This window comes from Lepidochelys kempii, chromosome 3, assembly GCF_965140285.1.
Source record: "Lepidochelys kempii isolate rLepKem1 chromosome 3, rLepKem1.hap1, whole genome shotgun sequence".
Classification (NCBI taxonomy): domain Eukaryota; kingdom Metazoa; phylum Chordata; order Testudines; family Cheloniidae; genus Lepidochelys; species Lepidochelys kempii.
In genome coordinates this window covers 95,057,111-95,066,779 of record NC_136382.1, presented here as the reverse complement: position 1 = coordinate 95,066,779, position 9,669 = coordinate 95,057,111, and the positions used below count along the sequence as shown (strand labels likewise).

The 9,669-nt window shown below is 43.4% G+C and overlaps 1 protein-coding gene across 1 annotated transcript; it reads right to left on the bottom strand.

The window, feature by feature from the left end:
- Nucleotides 1-4,743: 4,743 nt before the first annotated feature.
- Nucleotides 4,744-9,284, bottom strand: FABP7 (fatty acid binding protein 7). Its single transcript, XM_073335185.1, has 4 exons — nt 8,964-9,284; nt 8,009-8,181; nt 7,283-7,384; nt 4,744-5,014 (listed from the first exon to the last, which is right to left on the bottom strand). The coding sequence occupies exons 1-4, from the start codon at nt 9,034-9,036 to the stop codon at nt 4,964-4,966; spliced, it is 399 nt and encodes a 132-aa protein (XP_073191286.1). The 5' UTR covers nt 9,037-9,284; the 3' UTR covers nt 4,744-4,963.
- Nucleotides 9,285-9,669: the final 385 nt, after the last annotated feature.

Genomic DNA, 9,669 nt, shown 5'->3' with positions numbered 1-9,669 from the left:
CTAGGGGGTGGGTCAGAGCTTGAGTCCTGTGGTGACTGGGTCCAGGGCCTTCTGTTCTGCAGTGTGGACACAGACCTGAGTCAGAAGCTCTGCATAGGCGTTATGGATGCCTTCGCATGACAATGAGACCCAGGTCCAGCAGTTGTAAACCCACCTTTACAATGCAGCGTGGATGCTCAAGCACGGACTTGGAAACCCCAAATCCACAAGCGCAGGTCCCACAGACCCAGGCTTGTGGTAGCGTGAAGACATACTCTTAGAGGTAGGAACTGTTATCCAAAGAGCAGTGGGGCCCCTTTCACTAAAAGCCAAGACTTCCAATAAGAAGAGTCACCTGTTGTAACTAGGGTGTTTTATCTCCCCTAGGACAATTGGCAGGAGAGCCAAAGTTCATGTGTTAGAGAGAGACAATCACACCTTTAGAGATGGAAGAGCCCAATGAGATGATCGAGTCCTCTGCCCGGAGGTCACTGCAAGAGTGCAGTGGTCTCCGTTAGCTAGTGTACAAGAGATGGGCCTTACAGCATTTGCCTAGGACAGTTATTAGCAGACCTCATTGTCACAGGCTTCTGTTATTAGAGCGTATTCTGCACTGGATGCATCCAGAAACCTCTGACATGTAGGGAAGCCTGCTGGAGGTACAGTGCAGAACGGACTAAATATATCTGAGGTATAAGATTACAAGTGCCTTAGAAAGAGGCATATGGTCGCACTGCATAGTTAGGAGAGTTGCAAGTCAAGAGAGTTGTGTTCTTGTTCCTGAGTCTGACTCTCACCCGTTGGCCTTAGGCAAATCATTTTGACTCAGTGCCTCAGTTTCTCCATCTGTGAAATAGGGCTAATGATACTTTCCTTTGTAAAGTGGCTTGAGATCGGTGGATGAAGAGTGCTATGCAACAGTGAAGTAATATTATTAGCAGTATAATAGACAGAATTTGGTCCTAGGTTCCAGCTACAAACACAGGGCCCAATTCTGCAAACACTTGGGCATGTGTGTAACTTTGCTCCTTTTGCTCCATGGGACTGCTCCCATGAGCAAAGTTGCATGTGTGTATAGAGGGCCTCAAATCCTGCACAGGTCACAGGTGGACCTCTGCACCTCATAGAATCATACAAATGTAGGGCTGGAAGGGAGCTTGAGTAATCATCAAGTCCAGCCTCCTGTGTTGAGGCAGGACCAAATAAGCCTAGCCCATCCCTGACAGGTATTTGTCCAGTCTATTCTTAAATAATCTCCAATGATGGCAATTTCACAACCTTCCTTGGAGGTCTATTCTTGAGTATAACTACCCTGATAATTAGAAAGCTTTTCCTAATATCTAACCTAAATCTCTCTTACTGTAGATTAAGCCCTTTACTTCTTTTCCTACCTTCAGTGGACATGGGGAACAAATGATCACAGTCCTCTTTATAAAGCCCTCAACATATTTGAAGACTTATCAGGTTCCCCCTCAGTTTGCTCAAGGCTAAACATGCCCAGTTTTTTGCACTTTTCCTCGAAGGTCAGGTTTTCTAAACCTTTTCTCAATTTTGTTGCTCTCCTCTGGACTCTCCAATTTGCCCACATCCTTTCTAAAGTGTGGCAATCTGAATTGGACACAGTACTCCAGCTGAGGCCTCATCAGTGCTGAGTAGAGCAGGGTAGTTACCTCCTGTGTCTTACAACACTCCTGTTAATACACCTCATGATGCATGAGCTTGAATGTATGAACTTGCAGGATCAGGGCTTAAATGTCTGCAGAGTTAGGATCCAGTTTTGCATTGCTCCATTTTCCAAAGCAGAGTTATGGCCAAAGGACTAATCTTTTGGTAACGTAGTATAGCAGTGTTAATTCTAAATCTGAGTATGCCTTGGAAGGGATATTCTGAAGCATCTTACATTCCAGAATGAATAAAACTCCAGTAATTATAGAAATACTAAAATTAAGTTAAAACCTAATAAGATGTGAGAGTTGAGACGTGTATTCATGACATAAGGAGTGAGTGAAGTATGTTGCAAATACAAATGCTTATCTGCTCATACTACAGGAGGTCTGTGATGCCATTTATAGACAGAGAAGTGAGAATTGTTTTCCACAAAGGAGAGCATGAGGTTCCAAGGTTAGCTAACTCAGCGATATTGTAATAGCAGAAGTTCAGGAAAATTATGCTTTCCACCTCTAGGCCCTCTCTGTCTCTGTCCTCTAAATGTTCAGTTACTCTCCATCCAGTGAATGTATTTTTCTTTCTGTGTATTTTTCAGTGGTTTGCATTACTATGGTTTGCCTAACTATATTATTAAATATTTACATCCATCCACAGTTGCAGGTCCCTCACATCTGACTTTTCTCCTTTCCCTTCCTCACTCACAATAACCCCTCAGGCATTTCACAAATGCCACTTCTCCTAGCCCTAATTTCCTTTGACATTCATAGTATTTGTTTACCTTTGAGATGGCAAAAGCCTCCATCAGTAAAGTTGTACTGGGTAGCTGTTACATGTAAAACATGCATACAGGGCATGAAGTGAAGGGGGAGTTGCCTTTGTTTAAATGTGTTTGTAATGCATATAAGGAGAGTAAACAACAGAAGGGATGGAGAGTTCCCTTGTTAAATATTTACCACTCAGGCCTTATGTGTACTCCAGAGCCTTTTCTATCCATCACCTCATTCCTTTCTGCACAAGTAATAAAGACTTTATTCTTTTACTTTGTGACACTATAAATCAGTTGTCATGGATATTAATGCCACTCGTAGAGAATCATGACTTCTTTCCATGGAAATGAAGCAAAAGCATCTGCTTCCAATTCTCTGGGAAAGGGATGGGTAAGAAAGGGGATCATGTGATTTGCATACATAAGGAGACAGCTGTGATGTGAGCCATACTGATGGATGACAAACACAGTCTGTATTACTACACTGAAACTGAGGTTTAAATCAACCAATGCAAGCTCTGTAGTGTAGAGAAGAGGCTCTTTAAAGCTGCACACATGGACAACAGTGGCTGAAGCAACCCAGAATCCAGTTCCACAAGCCACGAAAACGAGTACTACTTTTCACTCCCATTAGCCTAAAAGTTCCCTTTTTTAGAACATGGTGTTCCTGAAAAGAATGCAGAGGCTGACGTTCTGAAGGGACATTCACAACTCTAACTGACTTCCATCACAGATGCAGGAGCTCTGCACTTCTGTAGGTCAAGCCCCGAGTTTTTAAAGTGATTAATATCTATCAAATCAAATAGATTCATGGTGGTTTAGAATGAAGGGGGCTTTCTTCTCTGCACCTAGATTTACAGTGTATAGTAATACGGTGTTAACAGTCCGTTCAGAGAGCACCTCCCTTGAAAAGTTAGGATATTAGAAAACAAGAGCTTGTATTCATGTCTTTTTTAGGGCCAAGTTGTTGCCTAGACCCTTATCAAATGAGGTGCTCTTGTGCTCCCTGCACAGAAGGACCAGCCATAGTTGCAGTTGCTGAGACCAAGCACTAGTCCTCCCTCAGTGTCCTTATGAGAGAGCCACCTATGGTGGGGAGGAACCAGAACTACTAACTACACCAGCTAGCAGATCTAAGGAACACCATGGTCCGGCATCAGGCCCGGGAGTTCAGGTGCAATTCCCCTCCTGAAGCACCTCTCTGGCCATACACCTTTGCAGCATCCCCAATGTGGCCCACTGGTTAAATGTCACAACTGTGTCACTGCTAAAAAAAGATCTTAATCAACCAAAAGCAGGTATGGCCCATGGACACAATGTCCTAACAGAAGGGGGATTCTCTTTACATCTTTTCCTTCTAGTTACAAATATGATGCCATGTAACTTTTTGGTTTTATTTGGCTCAGAAAACTGGGGTATAGAACCAGTTCACAATGCTTTTAAGATGGTTTATTAATACAATTTTGATTTCTGTAAAATGCAGTACTACTCTTAGAAGAGATAAACTGCCCCTCCATACAAATTAAGGTCCATAATGCACCATCGTGTTGTAAAAAGTACAAGAAGGCACTCCAGGAGGAGGTACACATCATGGGGTTTCCACTCTATGTTCCCCTCAAGGAGCAAGGCGTCCTAACCTTGTGGCATCTGAGGATCCCTAGGAAAGGCAAGCTATAACCCTGAGGTTGATGAGGGCCTGCTACATTCCTACTGCCCTCCACCCCCATCTATGAAGCATTTCTGCCTTTTGGTTCTGATTTACTTCCTTCTGCACTGAAGATCATAGAACTCGCACCCACTTCCTCCATTAGCCACATTAAAACACACACTCAAAATAGAAAAGGATTGATGCAAAGCCCACTGAAGTCAGTGGAAGTGTTCTCATTGACGTCAGTGAATTTTGGATCAGGCTGTAAGTGAAGATTATTATTATCAGAGAGGAAAGGGACTGTCAGTGGTTTGAGCCAGGGAGGTAGAACCCATGTTTCCTCTCATCTCTCTGTTTCCACTGCAGCACTACAAAGATGCTGCTCCTGAGTTTCTCATGCAAAGAGAAGCTACTAAATTGGAGTGAAGTCACACCTGGTTTCCTATGTGACCAAAGTCACCCCATATAGCCCAGCCAACTGTGGCATCCTGCCACCACCCCTCCTTGCAGTATTAACCCCATTTAGGAAATGTTTTTCATATCACCTCCATCCAAAGCACTGAAACACTAGTCCATTAAATGCAAAACTAGCATGGGTTTAAACACATTTTAATTTTGAGTTTGAATTGCATTCCATATCATGTCAAATATGTTCCATTTATTGTAAAAAAAAACAAAGACAAGTGTTTCAGAGATTTAATGCAAAGTTCTACCTGTCGCACTTTACAGAACAAGAGTTTGCCAATTTGATGGTATAAAGTAAAAACAAAAAACCAACAACCCACAAGCTCTTCATTAACCTTTCATGCCAGTAATGTTCATGTCACTTAGCTACGTTCAGTTGTGGATGGCAGTTAAATGCATCCAGCAGAAGTAACACTTGGACAGGGGTCAGGTAGCTTCTATGCTTTCTCATAGTGGCGAACAGCAACCACATCACCAAAGGTGAGAGTCTGCAAGTTGGAGAAGAAATAGAGAAGTTAAAATGCCATACCATGTCTCAACCATTTTCTACATATTGCTCAATCTGTAGAGGTTGTTCTAGTGGATGTCAATCATATAAAAGTAAACAAAACATACTCATGCACCCTTAATATTGAGTGAAAAAATTCAGAGTTGTGGTTCCCACAGCAATCATACCTTTCTTATTGCTGTTTTCAATACAGGTTAACTCATGATACAATAGATCAGAAAGGGGACCAAAATAAAGGATGTCTGGGAACCAAAACAGAATTTCCTAACTTTTGTGCATTTAAACTCTCAGCCATAACATTGAACCTATATTAAAACAATTTCCTTAAAACAAAAGCCAACAGACAAAAACCCCACTGATCCCATTTCAGAATGTGCAGTACACTATGTGTATATTTCAGAAGTTCATATGCAATACTTATTATATGTAGGGGGTATATGTAAAGGGAATCAAGTGTTCAAATAAATGTACCATGTCCACTGATGTATATGTAACCACTGAATATGGCTGGTAATTCTAATGTATGGACCTCCCAATATATTGCCTCTTAGAGGCGCCAAGAGGGTAGAGTGAAATTTTCCTGATCAAATTTCTTGTAAAATAGTTTGCTGCACACGGGCAAATACCATTGTTACTTGCTTTATAACAAACAAAAGAACACACATTTCTCAACTACAGATTGTGTCTGCATTTTTAAGTTTAAGCTATTTGGAATTCTCCACGCACGAAGAGAGAGAGAGAGCGCGCGCATCTGAACAAAAACAATAGTTAAAGACTGATTCTCCAGTGGCCAGGTAACAGAAAGTAAAGTAGCTGAACATACTTCTTTTTCATGCCAAGAACAAAAGTGATAAATTTCAGCCCAGAGGCTACATTTCCACACACACAGACACACACACCCAGTGTTGTAAGGGTTTAGAACATGTGCACTTTTCAGCCATAGCTTTAGTATCACTGCCAGGGCCATCCCTAGACATTTTGGTGCCCTACGCAGCCCCACCTTGGGGGGGTGGGGTTGGCCCCAGGCCTCCGTGTGGGGGGACATCCCCAGTCCTCCGTGGGAGGAATGGGGGGGGCACTGCGCCCAAGGTCTGTGGTGGGCAGGAGCAGGCTTGGGGGAAAGGGGGGAAAACCGCCTTCCAGCACGAGCTGGCGGAGTGGAGAGGGTTGGGGCCAGGCCGCTCCACTTCCTGCTGCCCAGTGATTGCAGGGCAGACTCAACCCCGCACTCACAGGGTGGTGGGAAGTGGAGCGACCGGGCCCCAGCCTGCTCCGCTCTGCTCCCCTGGCTCCCAGCCTTGCGACTTGGGGGGCAGAGGGGAGCCGCCCCCCAGCACTCACCGGCTCCACTTCCAGCCGCCCGGTGAGTGCAGGGCACGCCCGACCTCTGCTGCAGTCCCCCGGGACCTAGCTCAGGGACAGGGATGGAGTGGGGGTGGGGCGGGGATGGAGTGGGGGTGGGGGCAGCTTTCCTGGCTGGCTCAGCTGGCTGGGGGATCTGGCTGGCCGCTGGAGTAGCATGCAGCTCCGTAGATCACCAGGAAATTTGGGGCACTCACCACAAAATTTGGGGAAATTAGGTGCCCCAGATTTCCTGGTGCCCTACACTGCTGCATAGTTTGCATATGGGTAAGGATGGCCCTGACTGCCACAACATTATAATCCTGTTCTCAAAGCATCACTGGAGGTAGGTGGGTTAAAAGCATAAAAGATTACTCTTTACATGAACCTCTTCTCCTGGTCATCACTTTGGAAAATAATCTAAGGAGGAATACTCCATTCATTATTAAATGCAAAAATCCTCAAGATATATTACCCCAGAGAAATACTTATTCTAAGTAACTAGTTGTATATGGAAGTATAATAATTTTATTTTAGTGATCTAAAGTACTAGCTGTGTAAAATGGATTAATGCACATTTAATCAAATAGTACATATTTTTGAAGTTCTAGAAGTATATTTTGTTTCATTTGGGATTAGTACAATGCTGTATTTAACTCCCCTCCCCCAAAAGTCTTATAATGTCATTGACACTCTCTGAAGACCGTTAGCTAGAGCTGGTTGAAAAATGCTGAAAGTTTTCCATTGTCCAAAAACAGATTCAAAGCAGCAATATATCTATAGGTGAACTTTTAAAAATTCTCAACCAGCTTTATGCATAACTAGCTCTAGATTTTCTATAAAAATAGCATGTTCTCGATAGATCTAAACAAATAGTTAATCTGAGCTCAGTGATCATTTTACTTACCATTACCATTTTGCCATCCTTAATTTCTCTAACAAAGTTTGTCTCTGTGCCATCCCATTTCTGTACATGAACTAGTTTGTCTCCATCCAGGGTCACAACTGACTGGGATATCAAAATATATAAAGAGAAGGATCCACTTAAAACAGTAGCAGATACTATTCAGATTTCTAGGGAATGTATTCAATAGCCTCTACTGGATTCTCTTCAACAAACTTAGTCAAACCTGGCATAATAAACTAGTTCTAGTCATTTTAAATCCAAACCCATGAACCCTCCTTGTTTAAAATGAAAAGACCATTTGATTCTTGTTTGTCCAAAAAGGATTAAATAAATCCTGCTTTGTGTGTCCCAATGACATTTAAATGATCATTTCACATTTGCTCTGGTGTAGCAACTTTTTAAAGCCCCCAAAGTTCAGGCAGCATGTCCTTCCTCATTTCAGTTGAGAAGGATGTCTCCTAAATTGATTTTTGGATTAAAGCGACTGGTACAAAAATATGGATGGGGCATCTAGCAGAATTCCTTCATACTGGAAGGCCAAAACATATGTCATAACAACCAGACATGACTTTGTGTCTCTAGAGGAATAAGATGCAGTCTTGCCTTTCCTTACTCCCTTTCTGTGTTACTAAACTGTAGCAAAGAAGTTGAATCATTCCTCTAGTCCCTCCCCCACCAAAAGATAAGACTTTTCAAATGCTGCAGCCTGAGAGGGTGTTCACTTACTTTGCAGTTTCTGTCATCTGGGGTAGTTTCGTCAAACTCTTCTCCAAGTTTGAAGCTGATTTCAGTGTTCTTGAAAGTGCTCTGGGTCCTGATCATTACTTTGTCCCCTTCATTGCTGATTATCACTGTGGGCTTAGTGACGTTCCCCACCTGCCGAGTAGCAAAGCTCACTCCTAACCCACCAAATAGAAACAAAAATCCATCAGACCCTGATTTCTTTTACACCCTATTTGCCAAACAAACAATGAGGTGAAACCTTCCGTCCTGTTCTGTTCCTTTCACTATCACACTACACTTTACACTTCTCTGCCCAGTCATCCATACCTCATCGACCCACTTTCCTACACTCTAACTCTCTGTATATACTTCTGAGTCGTCAGGTACCCACTTAAGAAACACAGTATATTGCAACGAGAACCCCTTAGATCAACAGTGTAGTACATCAGCTTCTTGTCACTGAATTAGTGACAGTTACTTTTTGCTTATTTACGTGGCAATCTTTATTATTCCAGAGTAATGAGAGGGACCTGTTTGCTTTTTTGCAATCAACTTTTGTTGATGCAGTTGATCTCATTGTCTTTTCCTAAAATAAAGTTTTAAAAACCACAGCCTTACTACTCTGTCTCCCCCTCCCCCCCACACACACTTACAAACCCACCATGCAAAGTACATCTATATCGTATTAGCTTTGATAAAGAATGAAACGCTGGGAATAACGGAGGAGGCAAAGCCACAGCCCTTTCACAGTCTCTGCAGCAACACAGGTTATTCAGCTCAGCTAGACAATGATTCGTTTTTTGGTTCTGCTCAGAAATCACTCAAATGCTTTAATCCAATGCAAAATCCCAAATCCCACGATCACTCTCCAACCTAGCTGTGCTGGAAAATATGATCAGAACTTCAGGAACAATTTCAGCAGCCCAACGGCTGATTAGCAAGAGCTCCTTTTACCTACCCAGCGCCTTCATGTATTCATCAAAGTTCTGGCTCTCAGTCAGCTTCCAGGTAGCACAGAATGCCTCAACCATTGTGGCCGCAGGAAGGGTTAGACAGTTGGAATGAAGCTGGCAGGTGGGAGGCTGTGTCCAGTCCTGTTGGGATTTTACCCCTAAGAGATCTTCCTGCACCTCAACTGCAGCTCAGCCCCCTTCTTATTGGGACTCGGAGAAGAGGCGGGCAAAGAAGAAAGGACCAAAATTGCAACCCAACCCTGCCCCCCACAGCCCTCTCCCTCTCCCTTTGAAGGTAAGGCGAGGAGGGGCTGAAGGGTTTCAGTCTGCTCTGTGATTGGATCAGGCCACTGGGTCAGCAGAGCAAGTCTTGTGCCGCCCTCCCTTTATCCTGAAGCTCTCTCCTGCCTAGAGAGAGGGCTTCAGGGTAAAGGAGAGAGAGAGAGAGAGCATCATTCAAGGCCTGCTTGAAAACTTGGCAAGAGCAATTGCAGCCTCAAAGAAAAGATTCACAATAAGAGCTTCAGCTTAGCTTCCGTTGCACTGTAAGCTGGTGGCAATTTAAAAAGACACTAAGGAAACTGAAGTCTTATCCTCTTGCAAAGAAAACTGGTATTTTCTCGTACACATTCAAATAGCAAGGTATAAAAGGGAAGTGTAACAGGCAGGGATTCAGCAAAGAGGCTCTTCAAAAGGGAGGGACCACACTCA

Coding starts and splice junctions, on each gene's coding strand:
- FABP7 (XM_073335185.1), bottom strand. CDS start 9,036: ATGGTTGAGGCATTCTGTGCTACCTGGAAGCTGACTGAGAGCCAGAAC. Junction 8,182..8,963: donor TGAATACATGAAGGCGCTGG/GTAGGTAAAAGG, acceptor TTGGTGGGTTAG/GAGTGAGCTTTGCTACTCGG. Junction 5,015..7,282: donor AGGATGGCAAAATGGTAATG/GTAAGTAAAATG, acceptor TCCAACTTGCAG/ACTCTCACCTTTGGTGATGT.